Genomic DNA, 24247 nt, shown 5'->3' on the forward strand with positions numbered 1-24247 from the left:
TTTTTACTGTCGCTTTTTTTATTGTTGTATGATTGTGTACTTCACATTTTTACTGTCGCTGTTGGTATTGTTGTATTATTGTGTAATTCTGAATTGTGTTTTTGTTTGGGTAATTAAATTTAGAAAAAGAAAACATCGTTTAAAAGCCATAGCATTTTTTTTTTTTTTGTGTTTGAGTTTAAAACCTTTTGCTCTGATATCATTAATTGACTTAGAAACACGTGTTAAATAAAGAGCAAAACCAACAGTAAACAAAACTCTTAACTTGAGTGATTAAATAACTCACTCTGGTTCAACAAAGTTTTCAGGAAGAACATTTCCTTTTGTTTTATTATTCCAAGATAACTGGTAATGTCCGCTGGTTATAGCACACTTCACCAAGATAATCTCATTTGGCTTCATCTGGTGGTCAATGACAACCCTATGATAGAAAATTCTCTGTCCCTGTTTCCGAAAAGAATTTCTTCGTTAACAAATTGGAAAAAACAATAATAAAAGATGCAGTGACGTTATATATAATTTATAATAGTTTATTATAGTATTATTGTTTTCTATTGTCGTATTTAAAACCAGGTGGATTTATTACATCTAAAATTAAGCCCTTAATATACGCTTTAAGTAGGAAGTTGAAAAGGTGTGGGTAAAAGTCACGATGGTGATTTACCGTCATCTTGTTCAGGACACGGATTGTACCACAGGCGTTGATGTTGTGTAGAGGAAGGTAAAATGTTGCTCGACCGGCGTTCATTTCTGGCTGACAGTCTGATAAAAGAAACCAAAACCATCAGAATAGAGTATGGAAAATAAATGTTCACCATTTGTTAAGAATTTTAAGAAATAGAACGTCAGTGTTGGTAAGATGTGGTAAACAGCATTCGTACAATAATGCAGAACGCTTTTTTTCAAGAGAGAAAGTTGAAGACAGACGTTTATTATTGTGATAATTGTAAGGAGAAGAAAATAAACCGCAGGTATAAATAATAAAATAGGTTCGAGTTAAAACCCTCCAGAACAAATACTTGAAGAAAGAAATAAGCCACAGATGTAAATATTAAATAGATTCGAGCTAAAACCCTCCAGAACAAATACTTGAAGATAGAAATAAACTACAGGTGTAAATATTAAATAGGTTCGAGTTAAAACCCTCCAGAACAAATACGAAAATTTATCCTATTTTTTAATTTCCTTATTCTCTTGAAAATTTCAAATCTAAACTTGATTTGTATTGTTTCATAGAAACTCTCAAAATTTTTTCAAGTGTACGTGAGTACGTGTCCAATTTATTTAATGAGTTATTAGCGTAAGAAGTAGATAATCTACGAATAGTGTATTATCTAATAGTATAAATAGTTTAAAATACAAACAACAACAAACATTCCAGATGTTGCTTCAAGGAAAGCTCATTTTATGGGATTAGTCAAAGGAACTTTCTTTCATGTGTTCATTCAAAACTCGAACCTGGACCGACATATATCCAGTTTATTTGTTAAAACAAACATACATATTGGGCTATTTGTGTTCTGCTACACGTGTATTGAAACCCGATGTTTAGTATAGTGCGTCTGCAAACGTATCGATAAGCCACTGAGGGCGAGTGGCAGGCGAAACCGATAAATATATCTGTTGTTTGAAAAATGTTGAGAACAGTCCGTTTTGGTTTAGATCAGAAGTAGGGCCATCTCTTTGTTGGCTTTTACCGTCCATGTGCTAATTACCAATCATATCTCGCAACCATTTTCATCCTTGGAAGCGGTACAGCATGGACGGTAGTTCTATTATTTGTTGATAAAGGGTAGCTTCAAAGTTGGCGGGTGTTGTTTTTTTCTTTTAGTTGACAAACAACCTTGTTTCTAGTCTATCAGTTAAACTTAGGAAGGTCTAACAGACATGCACAACTTATTAACAAACAAACATTCACAATAAAACTGGAACAAATAAATGAAAAATAAATATTTGTTGTTAAAATTACCACAATAGTATTGTTAAACACACGACAAGTAAGTATGGATTACATAACGTGTTATAATTATCACAACAGTACAGTAAACAAACGACAAGTAAGTAAGATTACATAACGTGTTATAATTATCAACAACAGTACAGTAAACAAACGACAAGTAAGTAAGATTACATAACGTGTTATAATTATCACAACGGTACAGTAAACACACGACAAGTAAATTATGGAGTACATGACGTGTTATAATTACCACAACAGGTACAGTAAACACGACGAAAAGTAAGTACGGATTACATAACTTGTTATAATTATCACAACAATTACAGTAAACACACGACAAGTAAGTATGGATTACATAACGTGTTATAATTATCACAACAGTACAGTAAACACACGACAAGTAAGTAAGATTACATAACGTGTTATACTTATCACAACAGTACAGTAAACACAACACAAGTATGGATGGATATAACGCGTTATAATTATCACAACAGTACAGTAAACACACGACAAGTAAGTTGATTACAAATGTTATAATTATCACAACAGTACAGTAAACACACGACAAGTAAGTATGGATTACATAACTTGTTATAATTATCACAACAGTACAGTAAACACACGACAAGTAAGTATGGATTACAACGTGTTAAAATTATCACAACAGTACAGTAAACACACGACAAGTACGGATCACATAACTTTATAATTATCACAACAGTACAGTAAACACACGACAAGTAAGTACGGATCACATAACTTGTTATAATTATCACAACAGTACAGTAAACACACGACAAGTAAGTATGGATTACATAACGTGTTAAAATTATCACAACAGTACAGTAAACACACGACAAGTAAGTACGGATTACATAACGTGTTTTAATTATCACAACAGTACAGTAAACACACGACAAGTAAGTATGGATAACATAACGTGTTATAATTATCACAACAATTTTTAGTAAAACACACGACAAGTAAGTATGGATTACATAACGTGTTATAATTGCACACAACAGTACAGTAAACACACGACAAGTAAGATGGATTACATAACGTGTTATAATTATCACAACAGTACAGTAAACACGACAAGTATGTACGGATTACATAACGTGTTATAATTATCACAACAATACAGAGTAAACACACGACAAGTAAGTATGGATTACATAACGTGTTATAATTATCACAACAGTACAGTAAACACACGACAAGTAAGTATGGATTACATAACGTGTTATAATTATCACAACAATACAGCAAACACACGACAATTAAGTATGGATTACATAACGTTGTTATAATTATCACAACAGTACAGTAAACACACGACAAGTAAGTATGGATTACATAACGTGTTATAATTATCACAACAGTACAGCAAACACACGACAAGTAAGTATGGATTACATAACTTGTTATAATCATCACAACAGTACAGTAAACACACGACAAGTAAGATAGATTACATAACGTGTTATAATTATCACAACAATACAGTAAACACACGACAAGTAAGTAAGATTACATAACTTGTTATAATTATCACAACAGTACAGTAAACACACGACAAGTAAGTAAGATTACATAACTTGTTATAATTATCACAACAGTACAGTAAAACACACGACAAGTAAGTAAGATTACATAACGTGTTATAATTATCACAACAATACAGTAAACACACGACAAGTAAGTATGGATTACATAACTTGTTATAATTATCACAACAGTACAGTAAACACACGACAAGTAAGTATGGATTACATAACTTGTTATAACTATCACAACAGTACAGTAAACACACGACAAGTAAGTAAGATTACATAACGTGTTATAATTATCACAACAGTATAGTAAACACACGACAAGTAAGTAAGATTACATAACGTGTTATAATTATCACAACAGTACAGTAAACACACGACAAGTAAGTAAGATTACATAACGTGTTATAATTATCACAACAGTACAGTAAACAAACGACAAGTAAGTACGGATTACATAAGTTGTTTAAATCAGCACAACAGTACAGTAACCACACGACAAGTAAGTACGGATTACATGACTTGTTATAATTATCACAACAGTACAGTAAACACACGACAAGTGTAAGACTACATAACGTTATAATTATCACAACAATTACAGTAAACATACGACAAGTAAGTACGGATTACATAACTTGCCAGCACAACAGTACAGTAAATACACGACAAGTAAGTACGGATTACATAACTTGTTATAATTATCACAACAATTACAGTAAACACAGGACAAGTAAGTACGGATTACGTAACTTGTTTAAATCAGCACAACAGTACAGTAAACACACGACAAGTAAGTATGGATTACATAACTTGTTGAAATCAGCACAACAGTACAGTAAACACACGACAAGTAAGTATGGATTACATAACTTGTTGAAATCAGCACAACAGTACAGTAAACACATGACAAGTAAGTATGGATTACGTAACTTGTTGAAATCAGCACAACAGTAGAGTAAACACACGACAAGTAAGTACGGATTACATAACTTTCTGAAATCAGCACAACAGTACAGTAAACACACGACAAGTAAGTATGGATTACGTAATTTGCTGAAATTAGCAGAACAGTAAAGTAAACACCGACAAGTAAGTATGGATTACATAACTTGCTGAACTCAATTCAACAGTAAAAAGCCTTTCAACAGTACTTGAGCCTAGTTGTTGGCCCAATAGTTAGCAGAACCTATCGGTAGAGTGCAGTTTATCTAGTCAAATTAGAGTAATGTACATTTGTGTGGCTTTGTCTGAAAAAACAAAAAATAACACGACGTTGGTTTAAAGTAGGAACGTTTCTCCAACAAATGGCTTCACGACTTCCATCTATTGAAATAAACTTAAATGTTATTTTTATGAGTCAAGTGTTACACGTATGGACGGGTAGGATTATTTAGATTAGGAGCTTCGGACTTGCTGGTGATGAATTTCAACAATACACAAACAGCACACAGCCCACTTGTTTTAAAGTAATATATGTACAAGCCAAACATACAGAAATGTTCCTCACACAGTTGTATCCTTTAGAATATAATAAAACAGATAAACTATTCTCATTAACTCTTTTATTACAGCAGTAACAGAACGGTATCTCTGCAGACATATAACATTAGGAACCACGATTCTATACCCATTGTTGGCATAACACACATGTTTGTGCTCAACCACAAACAAACAAACTGTTATTAAAGTACAATATATGGTAATTCATTTTTTTTTAAATCCAGCACTTTACATACTCTACAGAAAACTCACAAACACTCAATTTATATCTATTTAGCACCAAACATGATCTTGCGATCGGTCGTGGGGTCGTTATAACGTGACAGACAATTCCACTATTCGTTGGTAAAGAGTAGCACAAGCTGACGGTGGGTGGTGAAAACTAGCTGCCTTCTCTCTAGTCTTACACTGCTAAATTAGGGACGGCTAGCGCAGATAGTTCTCGTATGTCTTTGCACAAAATTAAAAAAAAACAAAACAAAAAAACAACATCTAATAAGCTATCTATATAAAATTATCTTTGAGACCTATACATCCACACATGATAGAAAGTTCTATTAACATAACTTTAAAGCACAATAAACGATTCGTGAACAGCTGCATAAATAAACTTGGTACAAATTATAGTGCTGTGTTAGATAAAACTTGATACAAATTATAGTGCTGTGTAACATAAAACTTGATACAAATTATAGTGCTGTGTAAGATAAAACTTGATACAAATTATAGTGCTGTGTAACATAAAACTTGATACAAATTAAAGTGCTGTGTAAGATAACTGGATCATAATGTTCACACCAAAGTTAAAATGGATTGAAACATTTAACTTAATTAACATCCTAGTGTTAGTTTAGTAATAAACGTAACGTTTCAAGTTGTCATACAAGTACTGAGATAACCTTTAATTATTATCATTCAAGTCTATAATTAATTAGATAATCTTTAATTATTATCATTCAAGTCTATAATTAATAAGATAACCTTTAATTATTATCATTCAAGTCTATAATTAATGAGATAACCTTTAATTATTATCATTCAAGTCTATAATTAATGAGATAACATTTAATTATTATTATTCAAGTCTATAATTAATGAGATAACCTTTAATTATTATCATTCAAGTCTATAATTAATGAGTTAACCTTTAATTATCATTATTCAAGTCGTATACGTTATAAGACAACCATTGAACTTTTATAAACACAATAAACCGTTTACCTAATTTCAGCTTTGTGTTAAAACTTCTTCGTAAGTTTTTGAAAGTAAAATTAATACCTAACAAAAAGTATAGACAGTGTAATAATGGAATTATATTTAATTTTACAAACAATGTGTAACGTTATTTAAAGGTACAAATAGTGTGAAACGTAAGATAATCTCGAATTTCTGTTTATATTAAACCAACCTGGATAGCCTTTAAGCTTGTCCAGGTAAACCACTGCGCGTGCGTCATTGATCGTAACAACAACCTTCATTAGAGAGCTAGAACAGGATACGTCGTAGCTGACTGGAAATAGAGAAAATCAGTTAGTCACTAAAAATGTATTCAATTCTTCTTGTAATAAACAGATGCGTAAATAATCACTTGTCTTCAGTAAAGCGTCTGTAGAATACAACTAGTGTGATGTCAGTAGAATACGGTTATAGGTATCTTGAGGACAGAACATGATAAATAGTAAGGTGACACTAGCATACGGTAATAGCTTACGCTGTAAAGATGAACTTGTATTGTAAGTAACAAGAAACAAAAACACTACAAAAGTCTTATAAATTACATTAAACACAAACTGTCTACCTGTATTGTATGTAACAATAAACACAATGTACCTAAATACGTCAATGAAAATATGGATTACACTGACGAAACTCGTTTGATTAATTACTAGATTAACCGAACTGAATAGTTATTAAATTAATTCAAAACGATTAATTATTAGATTAGACTAAACAGTTAATTATTAAAGTAGACTAAACAGTTAATTATTAGATGAACCTAAGTGATTAATTATTAGATGAACTTAAAACGTTAATTATTAGATTAACTCAAATGGTTAATTATTAGGTTAAACAAGCTGGTTGATTATTAGATTAACTGAAATGGTTAATTATTAGGTTAACCAAACTGATTAATTATTAGATTAACTCAAATGGTTAATTATTAGGCTAACAAAACTGGTTAATAATTAGATTAACCAAACTGATTAATTATTACACTATGTTCATATCAGTGTGGACCTACAGTCAGACCGATATATTGGTTTATCTGTATACTTCTTAATTAATTCACAACAATAGATATCCATATTGAACTTAATATTTCTGGATATTATTATATAATATGGTAATTTCTTGTTTGAAAATACTTTGTAGGCTAGAAATTGCATAACTTCACCTTTGAACTCTTAGTGGGCGGTTGAAACCCACAGACAAAGTTCACTGGTTCACGATATACTCGTTTGTAATGGCTGTTTTCTTAGTCCAGAAATGCCACTGTATCATTTGTCGTGTATTAGGATTTCAAACAACAGTTTAAAGTTTAGCAATATTCCGATAAATTTGCTAGCAAAGAGACGTTCGATCATACCGAACAATTTTGTCTGCCGGTTAGAGAGAACTTCCTGGCTGAGTCTGATAAACACTTGGGTGACGAATGATAATCTCGGACCCAGTAGTTAAAAACAGGTGATAGATATAAATGAAAGTTCGTCAAGCTTCAGGTATCAACAGTTGAAAAGACAGTCAGAAAGATTCATGTACAGACTTTGAATAAAATAAATGTTGGCTTCTCACAACGAATATATTATTGAAGAAATGACCATTGTTTTAACTCTGAAATATATTGTAAGCAAGAAAAAATAGAAAATATTAAACTAATAAACTAAAACACAAATTATAAAATGATATTTTAATAACACAAAACACAAGGTTTGAATACGTAACATTATAATAACCAAGTATCGTTTAATTTTCAGGGTTAAGGTCTTTGATTAACGTGTGTTTTGGATTACAATTATTTAGGAGAATTTCACCTCAAATCAGTAACCCTTAATACAAGTTAAACGAGAGAGATAAACCTATATCGTAGTGGAAAGTATGAAACGTTACCATTAGTGTGAATGTGTTTTGTACTCACTGTGTAAATTAAAACTGTCATGTCTTCACATTATCTAGCCGTACAATAACATATATAATAAATACATTTACTATTGTTTGATGTAACACTGGTGAAAGTGACGTTTTCTTCTACATTATTGAAGAGACAGGATATTAAATATTTTTTAAAATACACATGTATCGAATACAAACACAGGAGCTCTATATCATGGAAAGGTGTATTCTAGAACGTATTCTCCAGACGGCTGGTTATTAAAATTTAACTAAAATAAAGTACAGAACAAAGTTTCGACATTCTTAGGTCATCTTCAGGTTAACAAGGAGAGTTTGTAACTGACCGTTGCAGGCCACATGTATGACGGACGGGACCGTAAAGAGCGTTCCACTTAGATCTATTATATATATTAGGTTATTAATTAATATAATTATAACGTCGTAGACTCTCTCTTTGATAACCTGAAGATGATCTAACGAGGTCAGAACCCTGCTCTTACTACACTTCAATTAAACTTTTAATACCCATAACACAAGCGGGTTTCGTGAATGTTTTTAGCGTATGTAGACTATGTGTAGTGTGTACAGATATCACTTCACATGTGTAGTGTGCACAGATATTACTTAGTGTCTGTAATTTGACTTTAATCCACTGGAAAGAACAAAACGTTATTACAGTATGATCGTTGACACAGTTAACAATGGTTCGAACCTTGCTACCGTTATGGGCTCTTCTGAAAACGATGCTGTTTAAACTATGGTAATTACTTCACGTAGATGCTGGGTTAAGAACGGTCATGTTAGGACCAGAACATTGTTATTCTAATTACGTTACAAAGACCCTATATAGAAGCCAGTGAGATAAACATGGTCTAGCTCAAAAGGAGGGTTGTTATACACAAGCCAGTGAGATAAACATGGTGTAGCTCAAGAGGATGGTTGTTATACAGAAGCCAGTGAGATAAACATGGTCTAGCTCAAGAGGATGGTTGTTATACAGAAGCCAGTGAGATAAACATGGTCTAGCTCAAGAAGATGGTTGTTATACAGAAGCCAGTGAGATAAACATGGTCTAGCTCAAGAGGATGGTTGTTATATAGAAGCCAGTGAGATGAACATGGTGTAGCTCAAGAGGATGGTTGTTATATAGAAGCCAGTGATATAAACATGGTTTAGCTCAAGAGGATGGTTGTTATACAGAAGCCAGTGAGTAGCTCAAGAGGATGGTTGTTATATAGAAGCCAGTGAGATAAACATGGTCTAGCTCAAGAGGATGGTTGTTATATAGAAGTCAGTGAGATAAACATGCTCTAGCTCAAGAGGATGGTTGTTATATAGAAGCCAGTGAGATAAACATGGTCCAGCTCAAGAGGATGGTTGTTATATAGAAGCCAGTGATATAAACATGGTTTAGCTCAAGAGGATGGTTTTATACAGAAGCCAGTGAGATAAACGTGGTCTAGCTCAAGAGGATGGTTGTTATATAGAAGCCAGTGAGATAAACATGGTCTAGCTCAAGAGGATGGTTGTTATATAGAAGTCAGTGAGATAAACATGGTCTAGCTCAAGAGGATGGTTGTTATATAGAAGCCAGTGAGATAAACATTGTGTAGCTCAAGAGGATGGATGTTATTTCAAAAAATTAAAAAAAAACCTGATGACATTTAAATGGAGACATTCGTTATCAAAATATCTGTTGCCGAGAAACGAACATCTGGAGAGATCGAAGATAGATTTATCTTCCTTCATCGTTTTTGCCTTGAGGTCAAGTACATCAACTAAAATTTTGCACGTCTCAGTATAAGATGTTGATAAACGAGATAGGTGAGATAAGCCAAGTGTAGCGCATAAAATAACAATAAGTCCCATGATCAACATTCCAACAAACGGACCACTTTAGGGTCTTGTAGTGATCTACGGATCCGACTGCTCTGGCAGGGATTAACAAATCTAATGCGTAAAAATTTGACGAGGGGGAAGGCGAACACTCGGTGATTGGGGTCAAGGGGGAAGGCGAACACTGGATGATTGTGGTCAAACTAATGCCCCTTCACTGAGCAGGTAATGTGAAGACTGGTGTGAAGGAAATATGTGTAGAGAAAACTGGATACATATTTAATAAATACTGTTTATCTTCTTGGTATCATTATGAAATATGTGTAGAGAAAACTGGATACATATTTAATAAATACTATTTATCTTCTTGGTGTCATTATGAAATATGTGTAGAGAAAACTGGATACATATTTAATAAATACTGTTTATCTTCTTGGTCATTATGAAATATGTGTAGAGAAAACTGGATACATATTTAATAAATACTGTTTATCTTCTTGGTGTCATTATGAATTATGTGTAGAGAAAACTGGATACATATTTAATAAATACTGTTTATCTTCTTGGTGTCATTATGAAATATGTGTAGAGAAAACTGGATACATATTTAATAAATACTATTTATCTTCTTGGTGTCATTACGGATGAGATTGAAGGTCGGAATATATTTCCTCTAAATAACTAGGTTAACTGTTGGTTTTGGAGTTTCTAATCATTAAACTGGGCTCTATTAAGGGTCTAATGAAGGCTGCATAGACTTGCTGTTATTTACCTCTGCAAATCTTGATAAAATAATGCTTTACTGGATATAAACGCCCTCTGAGTTTTGTTTTAGTATTAGGAAATACTTATTTGTAATATTATTTATTCTAGTTTATATGTTTCTTTTGAAGCAATATGTTTGATGCATTTAGACAATTATACCTCATTCTGTGGAAAAGTGAAACAGTTATCGTACTAAACATTTCAGGTTCTGTTTTATTGAGCTGTGGTGGCGATATAATGTGACAGTTAATCCCACTATTCGTTGGTAAAAGAGTAGCCCAAGAGTTGGCGGTGGGTGGTGATGACTAGCTGCCTTCCCTCTAGTCTTACACTGCTAAATTAGGGACAGCTAGTACAGTTTTGCACGAAATTCAAAACAAACAAACTATCTTATTTTCAGAAAAAGCTCAAAGTAGAATGGAAATACACTTAAGAGTTTGAGAAAAGTTCCTTGACGAAGCTCTCATTTCGTGTTCATGTTTTACTTGTGCTTCAACAAATTTTCAGGAATAATTAATGAAAGATTTTGATTTTTTAAAAAATATTTTTGTGTCTGAATTTTTTACGACACTTATCATCTTGATGTCTTTAGTTATGTAATATTTGATCATCGGAGCGAAACCTGCTAAAGAGGTAGACTGTGGCTTTAATTAGCTCTTGCCATTCAAACGTTTTTGTAACGCCGATAAATCTCAGAAGATAGGCACTTGTTAAGTGGAACCATTAATTTACAAAACTTGAATTAATTCTGGTTTTAGAACTACCGTAAGTCCAAACATTCATCAGTATTTTGTCTTGTAGGAACATGAGGATAGATTGAACTTAAAACCATCAAATATATACTTTTCTAACCCCTTCCTTCTAATCCTATAAATTTATCACTGCCTAACGTCTAAATGAAAATATTAGAATTAGAGAAATTGAATAATCTTATGAAAGTTACAGGAATCAGCTTCAGGTATCGTTTTTTTCTGTAGTAAATTTCACTCGAAGCTAATTGAGAATTGTGTGTTCTAACTATCCCTAATTTGATAAATGTAGGTAGTCAACACCGCCCACCGCCAACACTAGGATTACTCTTTTACCAACGAATAATGGGATCGATCATAACATAGCAATGCTCCCAAGGCTGAAAGGACGAGCCTGTTCGTTGACGGGATTCAAACCCCAATAGAGAATTAAGATACGAGTGCTTCAATTAGTAGGCCTTTTAATTATTAAGTTAATTAAAATAGAGATTTAGTAAAAGAATGTTCTTAAAAATAGTGAATACATCCCGGTGGTTATCGTGAATCTGAGGTTGTGTTTGGTGCGCGCACTAGAGCCTTGATCGTGCTATAAGAGTGACTATTCAGTTAGAGTATCCTAAGGGTCAGCAGTGGCTGGTGTTACCATTTAAACATCAGGAGCTCCTAGCCCACCTTACCCTTGTATAGGTTAATGCAAAATCCAACAATGTTTCAAATGCTTGGAATATTAAATATAACAATAAAAATGGTAAAACAAACCCAACAGAGTAAAGCTAACAAAACAGTAGAAACAGTAAAACAAAGCCAACAGAGTAAAGCTAACAAAACAGTAAAAACAGTAAAACAAAGCCAACAGAGTAAAGCTAACAAAACAGTAAAAACAATAAAACAAACCCAACAGAGTAAAGCTAACAAAACAGTAACAATACGAAAGACAGTGAAAGAATGAAAGGTTCAAATAAATGTCAAAAGATAAAATTTTTCATTATTTATTACCTTTAACCTTTAGACCACTCTTATGGTCATCAGAAGGTAAATATTCGTCTGTTGTATGAAATGTCGCATGAGTTGACTCGCCTTTACAACAAATTAGATCATTAAAACAACAACTGCAGTGTTGTTCTCATGTGTAAAATAAACACAGTTTTCTATTAGATATTAGTTTAAAGTCACTTTTTGATCTTATTTTTACCAAAATAAATTTGTTGCTTCGAGTTAATTATCGTTCCATTCTTCTCTTGAAGCTACTAGCGCACTCTACATCTTAAATATGTCTTGACGGTCGTAACACATAGTAACTTAAAGCTACTAGCGCACTCTACATTTCAAATATGCCTTGACGGTCGTAACACATAATAACTTGAAGCTACTAGCGCACTCTACATTTCAAATATGCCTTGACGGTCGTAACACATAATAACTTGAAGCTACTAGCGCACTCTACATTTTAAATATGTCTTGACGGTCGTAACACATTATAACTTAAAGCTACTAGCGCACTCTACATTTTAAATATGCCTTGACGGTCGTAACACATAATAACTTGAAGCTACTAGCGCACTCTACATCTTAAATATGCCTTGACGGTCGTAACACATAATAACGTGGAAGGAATAATTCGCTTAATATAAATTTATAACAATTTTTCGAAGCTTTTGGAAAACCTACTAGTTTTATAAATAGCAAGCCTGGAACATCGTAAAGAGGTATCTTAATTAATACATATGGAAAATATGAAAATATGGAAACGATAGATCAATAGCATTGAACGAGGCTTTCCAAACTTAAGTAGGTTTTTTTAAAACTTCCATTTATGTGCAACGTATGCAACAAAAGGAAAAAAAATCTATTTTAGAAATATTATCCATCGTATGCTCTAAAATCTTCCATAGTTCGGAAACATCACCACAGAGGGCTTTCAGCACTGCAAAGAGAATTCCTGCCAGAAAGTTGTGAACAATTATTATGTTGGTTTTAGTGAAACTCAATTAACAATAGTGTCTGATATTAAATATGTTTACTTCAGAATTCATGAAGTTATCAGTGAGTGACCTCTGGTGATAGAAACATCGTATTAGTGTGATTAAAAGACAATAATGAACATTAAACTGTCACGTGTGTTCTTTCCAAGCTAATGTTCCTGTTATGAATATTCTTTTCGACTTTAACCACGCATGCTCGAAATTATTCTGAACACGATTTACACCAGTCCTGATTTATTGTCATCTTCATGGTGTAGCTACCACAACATAAATTTTCCGTTTTGTGTAAGACAGCCGAAGGCTCTTTAGACGGTAAATTACTACCGTTTGCCTCTGCGTTGGGCTTTGTATGTGGTCATTTAGGGAATAGAAATCTTCGTTTCATTTCGTCCATCTGGATAAACGCCAAGCTATACTTTGAAGATAGCTTTTTTCCAATAAGTGATTGATATGTTATTGATTTTTTCAATAGTTAAAGACATATTACGAAAACGAGGTTCGCCATTAAGCCGTTCACCCTGTGAAGAATTTAAAAAACAACAATTAGTAATCTGTTTACAACTGAGAAAACTTCCTGGTGGATCAGTCGTACAATTGAAAGTTTATACGCTACAATTCGAGGTTAGATAAGTAGAATACAGCCATCTTTAGACTTTAGGTAAGTAGAATACAGCCATCTTTAGACTTTAGGTAAGTAGAATACAGCCGTCTTTGGACTTTAGGTAAGTATAATACAGCCATCTTTAGACTTAAGGTAAGCAGAATACAGCCATCTTTAGACTTTAGGTAAGTAGAATACAGCCATCTTTAGACTTTAGGTAAGTAGAATACAGCCATCTTTAGACTTTAGGTAAGTAGAATACAGCCATCTTTAGACTTTAGGTAAGGAGAATACAGCCGTCTTTAGACTTTAGGTAAGCAGAATACAGCCATCTTTAGACTTTAGGTAAGCAGAATACAGCCATCTTTAGACTTTAGGTAAGTAGAATACAGCCGTATTTAGACTTTAGATAAGTAGAATGCAGCCATCTTTAGACTTCAAGTAAGTAAAATACAGCCATCTTTAAACTTCAGATAAGTAGAATACAGCCATCTTTAGACTTTAGGTAAGTAGAATACAGCTGTCTTTAGACTTTAGGTAAGTAGAATACAGTCATTTTTAGACCTCAACAAGTGAAACAGTCAAACTTCAAAATATACTGTCTTCCAGACACGATGGAAACATTTAACACAGATTTAAAGTTATCGAATTTCTATTAAAATAACTAACTAACAGTAGATAATCACAAATTTAAACTACCAATGGGATTTATCAAACTTAAGGTCACTTTGTACGTAAACAGTCATGACCCAATATGGCCAGGTGGTTAAGGCGCTCATCGCATAATATGAGGGTCGCGGATTCGAATCCCCATCACACCAAACATGCTCACCACTTCATTTGTGGAGGTGTTGTAATGTGGTAATCAATCCCACTATTCGTTGATAAAAGAGTAGCCCAAACGTTGGCGGTGGGTAGTGATGACTGGCTTCCTTTCCTCTGTCTTATATTGCTAAGTAAAGGAAAGCTAGCGTAGATAGTCCTCGTTTATCTTTGCGCGATATCAAAAACTAACAAATGTAGACAGTCTAAACGGCCAGTTTATCTTGAATTTCGCGCAAAGCTACAGGAGGGCTATCCGCGCCTAAACGGTCAGATCATCAGAGACCCTAGGATGTAGGGGTAGCAGCCCCTACTGTTGAACTATCAAAAAAGCATCTGTCTGACTATTTGAACAGGATATTGGAATTGACTACACCTTCTAGAAAGTGTATAAATTGTCATCACATCTCGAACCGAGGACCATTCGATCTATGAAAAGGAAAACTTATCACTGAGATTTCACAGTCCTCTGGCCCAGCATGGCCGGATGGGTGAAGGCGTTTGACTCGCAATCCGAGGGTCGCGGGTTCGAATCCTGGTTGCACCAAACATGCTCGCCCTTTCAGCAGTGGGGCGTTATAATGTGACGGTCAATCGCACTATTCGTTTGTAAAAGAGTAGACCAAGAATTGGCGGTGGGTGATGATGACTAGCTGCCTTCCTCCTAGTCTTACATTGCTAAATGAGGGACGGCTAGCGCAGATAGCCCTCGAGTAGCTTTGCGCAAAATTCAAACCAAACCAAATCTGCTTTAGTTTATTAATTAAACAGTGGAAAGAAAACTGACTACGAAAAAGAAAGAATAATTACCCTCTGACATCAGTGGGAAAGAAAGCCCATTAAGCCAGAAAAATGGTTGCTGGTTATATCAGGAAGAAACAGAAGATAGATGTTTCTTCATATCATCACGGGAGAGAAAACCTCGTTCAGATAGAAAGATACCCATAACATCAGGGGTAGAGTGCCTCATGAAAAATATTTATTTATAACACTAAAGCCTCATACTGGATGGATAAATATTACGGATTAAAGTGTGAATAAATCGTAGTTTATATTAAAACATTATTTGAATGACCAACAAAGATAACACAGTTTGTACCAACGTTAAGTAAAAATATGACATTGTTTTATTTGTGGGTAGAAAATGACACAGTTTGTTTTATAAATTTCTCACCAAGCTATACAGAGGTTATATTCATATAAGCGTCCGTAATTTTGAGTTAACAGGTTTGAAGAAAGACAACTAGCCAACAGCACCTGCTGCTAACTGTTGAACTATTCTTTTCTGTCTAACCAGGACAATTTGATATGCGGGTGACACTAACCGTTAGGACAGATCGGTTCGAGGTTTAACATAGATTAAGTTGTTGTAATGATAGAGAAAGACATTCTCTCCAGCGAAAACATTTGAGTTTTATGTGGTGGTAGACAAGTAAAGTTCGCGTGGAGCACTACGACGTAAGAAACATCCCAACAGTTAATCTCGTAAAGCAACAAGAAAATTTGTTAAAAAGAGAATTTCATGTTCAAGGATTTTCCTTGTGACGCACGCTTAGAGCAATTGTCAATAACCATCGGTTTGTTTGTTTGTTTTGAATTTCGCACTAAGCTACTCGAGGGCTACCTGTGCTAGCCGTCCCTAATTTAGCAGTGTAAGACTAGAGGGAAGGCAGCTAGTCATCACCACCCACCGCCAACTCTTGGGCTACTCTTTTACCAACGAATAGTGGGATTGACCGTCACATTATAACGTCCCCACGGCTGAAAGGGCGAGCATGTTTGGCGCGACCGGGATGCGAACCCGCGATCCTCAGATTACGAAGCGCACGCTTGGCCATGCCGGGCCATATCCATTGGATAAACCATGCGTATCATCAGGAGATAAACAGGTCGACGTCTGAAGGAGCTGGAGGAATTATTCTTATGCTGTGTTTCTTCTACAATACAGTTAAAAAATAATAAATAGAGTAGAAGTTTAAACCGTTAAAAAATTGTAATGGAAATACATACATTTAAATTGTAACCTAGTTATGCCGCTAGATGTCAACAAGTTCAATGAGTCAACGAATTAGTGACAGCCCTGGAATTTTGTAAACAAATAATCTGACTAACTCAAGAAATATGTAGTGTTACAATTCACTTAGACTAAAAAGTGTAAGGAAAACTTTCTTTAATTTTCTTTGTTAACACCTAAAGAGTGTTTCTTTTATTAGTAAAATGTTATATGTTGTAGTTCGATTAGGAAGAGTAAAGCTGTAGTCCATTAGGCTCGGAAAGTATAGTAATATTATCATTGGACCAGAAAATACATGCTGTGATCTGTCAGGTGTTCATATTATATTTGGAAGAGAAAATACATGTTGTGGTCCGTCAGATGTAATAATATTTAGCTATATTGGAGGCTGATTTCAATTCAGAAGTGACAATGTGTGGTAGTAGTCTTCATGTATCATCAGTTGTCAGTAATTTTTGTTTACAATTCAACTAATTCTAAACAAATGCAAAAGAAATATTTTTCTTTCAAGTGTTATTATATGTGTATTATTCTAGCGTTACGTATATTCTTACCAACTAGCTGGTAGAATTATTAATAATGTTATTTATAGTAATCTAAGAATTACTTTGGGTAGCTTATTGACACCGCTAGGTGGCTTATCACATGTGTAAGTGTAATCTATTGACACCGCTAGGAGGCTCATCACATGTGTAAGTGTAATCTATTGACACCGCTAGGTGGCTTATCACATGTATAAGTCTAATATATTGACGCCGCTAGGAGGCTTATCACATGTGTAACTGTAATCTATTGACACCGCTAGGTGGCTTATCACATGTGTAAGTGTGTAATTGACACCGCTTGACATCACATGTGTAGTGTAATCTATTGACACCGCTAGGAGGCTTATCACATGTGTAAGTGTAATCTATTGACACCGCTAGGTGGCTTATCACATGTGTAAGTGTAATATATTGACACCACTAGGAGGCTCATCACATGTGTAAGTGTAATCTATTGACACCACTAGGTGGCTTATCACATGTGTAAGTGTAATCTATTGACACCGCTAGGAGGCTTATCACATGTGTAAGTGTAATCTATTGACACCGCTAGGAGGCTTATCACATGTGAAAGTGTAACCTCTTTACATTTATGGAATTATTTCTGTCAGATGCGCGTGTAACCTGTTCATACCGCTAGTAGGCTTATCATAGTGCGAAGATTAATCACCAAAGCAATTCTTTTCTACAAAATAGCGATGAACAAGTCAGTTCATGAAGATAGAAAACACTCACTACGTTTTCAAATTATGTTAGATACTGACACAACAGTTCGCATATAAGGCGTTTAAATACTCGTAAAAATAAGTTCGCATGGTAGAAAAGTTAAACTTTATTAAAAACAAATCCCCATGATAAGAAAGTTAAGCCATATTAAAAATCAATTTATCAGTTAGAAGGATAATAAATCATATCTTGAGTTTAGTCTTTTCAAAAATACGATGACGTGTTTCGTTCGCCTTAAGCAATCTTTGCAGAAATAACGGATACAAAAACAAAGCAAATAAAGTAAATGCTTGGTTAGAAGAATAAAAATACAATTCGATAGTAATTAATTATCTTAGACTGAATTATGAATCATAGCTTTAATTTGAAATAGCTTTAATGTTCCAGCCTTGTAAATACTCCAACCAATTTTACTAGAAATTACAGAATGTTAACCTCGGCTTTTAATGTGCATACAGACATTACTTACAACCTTGAATTGTGTTAAAACAGTTTCATGTTACAACTGTAACAATCATTTGATATCGAGATTCTAAGAATGAGAAGTAGTGGTGTTATAACATCTGATATCTAGTATCTGAGAATGAGTAATATTGTGTTGTAACATTTGAAACCTAGTGTCTAAGAGTGAGAAATACTGTGTTGTAATAACTGACATCTCATTTCTAAGAATGAGCGATATTGGTGTTATAACATCTGACATACAGTCTCTAAAAATGAGTGAAACTGTGTTGTAATATCTAACACCTAGTCTGTAAGAGTGAATAATACTGTGTTGTAACATCTGACACATAATCTCTAAGAGTGAGTAATACTGTGTTGTAATACCTGACATCTAGCTTCTAAGAATGAGTAGTGTTGTGTTATAACATCTGACGTCTAGTATCTATAAATGGGTTTTATTGGTGTTATAACATCTGACACCTAGTCTGTAAGAGTGAGTAATACTGTGTTGTAACATCTGACACCTAGTCTCTAAGAATGAGTAATATTGTACTGTAACTTCTACCACCTAGTCTGTAAGAGTGAGTAATACTGTGTTGTAACATCTAACACCTAGTCTGTTAGAGTGAGTAATACTGTGTTGTAACATCTAACACCTAGTCTGTAAGAGTGAGTAATACTGTGTTGTAACATCTGATACTTAGTCTCTAAGAATGAGGAATACTGTGTTGTAACATCTAACACCTAGTCTGTAGGAGTGAGTAATATTGTGTTGTAACATCTAACACCTAGTTTGTAAGAGTGAGTAATATTGTGTTGTAACATCTGACACCTAGTCTGTAAGAGTGAGTAATACTGTGTTGTAACATCTGATACTTAGTCTCTAAGAATGAGGAATACTGTGTTGTAACATCTGACACTTAGTCTCTAAGAATGAGGAATACTGTGTTGTAACATCTAACACCTAGTCTGTAAGAGTGAGTAATATTGTGTTGTAACATCTGACACCTAGTCTGTAAGAGTGAGTAATACTGTGTTGTAACATTTGACATCTGGTGTCTTAAAATGAGTAATATTGATACTTTTTGGGAGTGTGGTGTGTATTATTACCAGACGAGATTTGGTGAGTGTTGTGTGTATTATTACCAGACGAGATTTGGTGAGTGTTGTGTGTATTATTACGAGACGAGATTTGGTGTGTATTATTACGAGACGAGACTTGATGTGTATTATTACCAGACGAGAGTGTGTTCAGTATTATTTACCTTAGTTAGACACAGACTAAATCTTATAAACTACTCTGAATTTTGATACTCACTAATATTTATGTGTTGACGTTTGAAATTAAAGATGGCGTTTTGTTTACTTCGTTCTCTATAACCTGGTAGTTAAGAACAAAAGACATGTTGCTTTTCTCACAAAACCAGACATAGATATAAGGAGAGGATACAGAAGTTAAGATCACTCATTAACAATAATCTTACATTTTTATCTAGTCCATGATCCAACAACACGTTATTCTGTGAAATACTTTTATTACAGAGAAATAAGCTGTAGCTGAAACTGGATTGGTTGTTGAATTTGGCGCCAAGCTACACGAGAACTATTGCTCTAGTTGTCCCTAATTTAGTTGTGTTAGACTAGAGGGAAGGCAGCTAGTCATCACCACCCAGCGCCAATTCATGGGTTACTCTTTTACCAATGAATAGTGGTATTGATCGTAACATTATAATGTCCCTACGGCTGAAAGGGCGAATATGTTTGGTGTGATAGGAATTCGAACACGAGACCTACGTATTACTAGACGAGCGCCATAACCACTTATCCATGCCGGGCCAAGTGACTGTAATGAAACCGTTTTCAAATACAATTGAAAATTTTTATGAGAGTCACTATCAAACGAAATGTTATGTTAAACGTGTATACGTTAATCCTTAGAGGGTTAAATATAAATCATTTAGTAAAGAAATAATAATTAATTGATGGTTTAATAAAGATGTTGAAACAATGTAGTTTATAAGACGATAGGAATACTTACAAGATATTTAGGTGAAACCTGAACAAAAAACCGAAACGTATTAGATTTTACATTTCCTTGATTTGGTTTCTCGTAGCAGCGACACACTTTAGACGTTTATGTTGGTCATTACATAAAGCTACAAACTTTAGACTTTTATGTTGGTCATTACATAAAGCGACAAACTGTAGACGTTTATGCTGATCATTACAAAACGCTACAAACTTTAGACGTTTATGTTGGTCATTACATAAAGCTACAAACTTTTGACGTTTATGTTGGTCATTACATAAAGCGAAAAACTGTAGACGTTTATGTTGGTCATTACATAAAGCTACAAACTTTTGACGTTTATGTTGGTCATTACATAAAGCTACAAACTTTTGACGTTTATGTTGGTCATTACATAAAGCTACAAACTTTTGACGTTTATTTTGGTCATTACATAAAGCTACAAACTTTAGACGTTTATGTTGGTCATTACATAAAGCGACAAATTTGTTTCGGTCACCAGGAACTAATTAATCAGCTCACCTTCTGAAGACAACACTCCAATGTGTACAATAATCACTAGTCTCAGGAAGACCTTCTTTCCTTCCATGGCGTGATGAAGTTAGATCAATAGCACCTACTTATCAAATCTTCATTCACAGTCTGGCGCCACCAGAGTGTCACTACACGGTGCTGGCGCCCACAAGCTGACCGTACTGATGCAGACCTGCGTGAACTGTTCCCGTTAGTAATACATTAAGTTACTTCCTATGAAGCGCTGTTTTCAAGTGTCTGAAAGGGACACTGGAAGCCTGTGCATGCGCGAGCTTCCAGTAAACCTCTAAGCTCATGACGTCAGTTTTCTTTGAACTTTCTTCATGTTAGATAAAACTGACAAATCTTTGCATGCATATCAAATCAGAGGTGTAACATAGGCAACGTTTTGTTACACACTGTTTAATACTTCAATGTACCGTCGAGTATTGAATTACCCTAGTTGTTTAACATTAGAATGTACCGTCGAGTATTGAATTACCCTAGTTGTTTAACATTAGAATGTACTGTTGAGCATTAAGTAGCCCAAATTTTTAATATTACAGTGTACCGTTGAATACTAAATTACCGTAGTTGTTTAATATTACGATCTACTGTTCAGTATTAAATTATCTTAGTTTTATTATACAACATACCGTCGAATATTGAATTACACAAGTTGTTTAGTATTAAAATGTACCGTCGATTATTTAATTACTTTAGTTGTTTAGTATTACTAGGTATCAACAAGAATTAATTTACCTTAGGAGTTTATTAGTAAAATATTCAGTTTGTAATTCAGTTATTGAATTACCCAGGATTCTTAATGTTACAATGTTCCATTGAACATAGATTACCCTAGTTTATAATATTACGATGTACCATTGCGTATTAAATTAAACTAGTTGTTTATATTAAAATGTACCGTTGAGTGTTGAATTGTATACATGCTTAATATTACAATTACCGTAAAATTTTATCAAATTACCCTAGTGTCTTAACTTTACAAAGTACCGTGCAATAAAGAACCCTTTCCTCACACTTCAATGTACCGTCGACTGTTAAATTACGCTAGTAGTTTAATATCAGAATGTACCGATGAGTATTAAATAGCCTAGTAATTTAATATCAGAATGTACCGATAAGTAATAAATATCCTAGTAGTTTAATATCAGAATGTACCGATGAGTATTAAATACCCTAGTAGTTTAATATCAGAATGTATCGATCAGTATTAAATATCCTAATTGTTTAATATTAGAATGTACCGATGAATATTAAATACCCTAGTAGTTTAATATCAGAATGTACCGATAGGTATTAAATACCCTAGTAGTTTAATATTAGAATGTACCGAGAAGAATAAAATACCATAGTAGTTTAATATCAGAATGTACCGATGAGTATTAAATATCCTAGTTGTTTAATATTAGAATGTAATGCGGAATTTTAAATTAACCTTTTTCTTTAATAATACATTGCACTGTGAAGTATTGAATTACCACAGTTGTTTAAAATTAAAGTGTACCGTCGAGTATAAAATTACCCAAGTTGTATAATATTGTAACATAATGTTGAGTACTAAATTACCATAATTGTTTGTTATCAGAATGTACTACTGAGTGCTGAATTACACTAGTTGTTTGTTATCAGAATGTACTACTGAATGCTGAATTACACTAGTTATTTGTTATCAGAATGTACTACTGAGAGATGAATTACACTAGTTGTTTGTTATCAGAATGTACTACTGAGAGTTGATTTAAACTAGTTGTTTGTTATCAGAATGTACTACTGAGTGCTGAATTACACAAGTTGTTTGTTATCAGAATGTACCACTGAGAGCTGAATTACACAGATTGTTTGCTATCAGAATGTACTACTGAGTGCTGAATTACACTAGTTATTTGTTATCAGAATGTACAACTGAGTGCTGAATTACACTAGTTGTTTAATATTGTAAGGTAACGTTGAGTATTGAATTACCCTAGCTGTTTAATATTAAAATGTAACGATGAGTATTAAATTACGATATTTATTTAATATTACAATGTACCGTCGAGTATTAAATTACGATATTTATTTAATATTACAATGTACCGTCGAGTATTAAATTACCCTATTTATTTAATATTAAAATGTACCGTCGAGTATTAAATTACCCTATTTATTTAATATTAAAATGTACCGTCGAGTATTAAATTACCCTATTTATTTAATATTAAAATAAACCGTCGAGTATTAAATACCCTAGTTGTTTAATATCAGAATGTACCGATGAGTATTAAATACCCTAGTTGATAAATATTATAATGTACCGATGAGTATGAAATACACTCGTAGATTAATATTAGAATGTACCGATGAGTTTTAAATACCCTAGTAGTTTAATATCAGAATAGACCGATGAGTATTATTAAATATTCTAGTTGTTTAATATTAGAATGTACCGATGAGTATTAAATACCCTAGTAGTTTAATATCAGAATGTACCGATGAGTATTAAATACAATAGTTGTTTGATATTAGAATTTATCGATGAGTATTAAATACCCTAGTAATTTAAGATCAGAATATACCGTCGAGTATTAAATTACCCAAGTTGTTTAATATTGTAACATATTGTTGAGTACTAAATTACCATAGTTGTTTGTTATCAGAATGTACTACTGAGTGCTGAATTACACTAGTTGTTTGTTATCAGAATGTACTACTGAGTGCTGAATTACACTAGTTTTTTGTCATCAGAATGTACTACTGAGTGCTGAATTACACTAGTTGTTTGTTATCAGAATGTACTACTGAGTGCTGAATTACACTATGTGTTTGTTATCAGAATGTACTACTGAGTGCTGAATTACACTATTTGTGTGATATCAGAAAGTACTACTGAGTGCTGAATTACACTAGTTGTTTGTTATCAGAATGTACTACTGAGTGCTGAATTACACTAGTTGTTTGTAATCAGAATGTACTACTGAGTGCTGAATTACACTAGTTGTTTGTATCAGAATGTACTACTGAGTGCTGATTTACATTAGTTGATTGTTATCAGAATGTACTACTGAGATCTGAATTACATTAATTG

General features: G+C 33.6%; 1 protein-coding gene across 1 annotated transcript; it reads right to left on the reverse strand.

The window, feature by feature from the left end:
* Positions 1 to 282: 282 nt before the first annotated feature.
* On the reverse strand, positions 283 to 21402 carry LOC143226959 (uncharacterized). Its single transcript, XM_076458514.1, has 4 exons — positions 21169 to 21402; positions 6431 to 6532; positions 665 to 762; positions 283 to 444 (listed from the first exon to the last, which is right to left on the reverse strand). Exons 1-4 carry the CDS (start codon positions 21233 to 21235, stop codon positions 283 to 285), a joined length of 429 nt encoding a protein of 142 aa, XP_076314629.1. The 5' UTR covers positions 21236 to 21402.
* Between the last annotated feature and the right edge of the window lie 2845 nt (positions 21403 to 24247).

This window comes from Tachypleus tridentatus, chromosome 9 (assembly GCF_004210375.1).
Source record: "Tachypleus tridentatus isolate NWPU-2018 chromosome 9, ASM421037v1, whole genome shotgun sequence".
NCBI lineage: Eukaryota > Metazoa > Arthropoda > Merostomata > Xiphosura > Limulidae > Tachypleus > Tachypleus tridentatus.

Excerpts from the sequence above, each read along its gene's own strand:
- LOC143226959 (XM_076458514.1), bottom strand. The coding sequence starts at position 21,235 with ATGGAAGGAAAGAAGGTCTTCCTGAGACTAGTGATTATTGTACACATT. Across the intron at positions 6,533-21,168 it reads TGGAGTGTTGTCTTCAGAAG|TCAGCTACGACGTATCCTGT; the intron begins GTGAGCTGATTA and ends CTCTATTTCCAG. Across the intron at positions 763-6,430 it reads CAAGCTTAAAGGCTATCCAG|ACTGTCAGCCAGAAATGAAC; the intron begins GTTGGTTTAATA and ends TTCTTTTATCAG.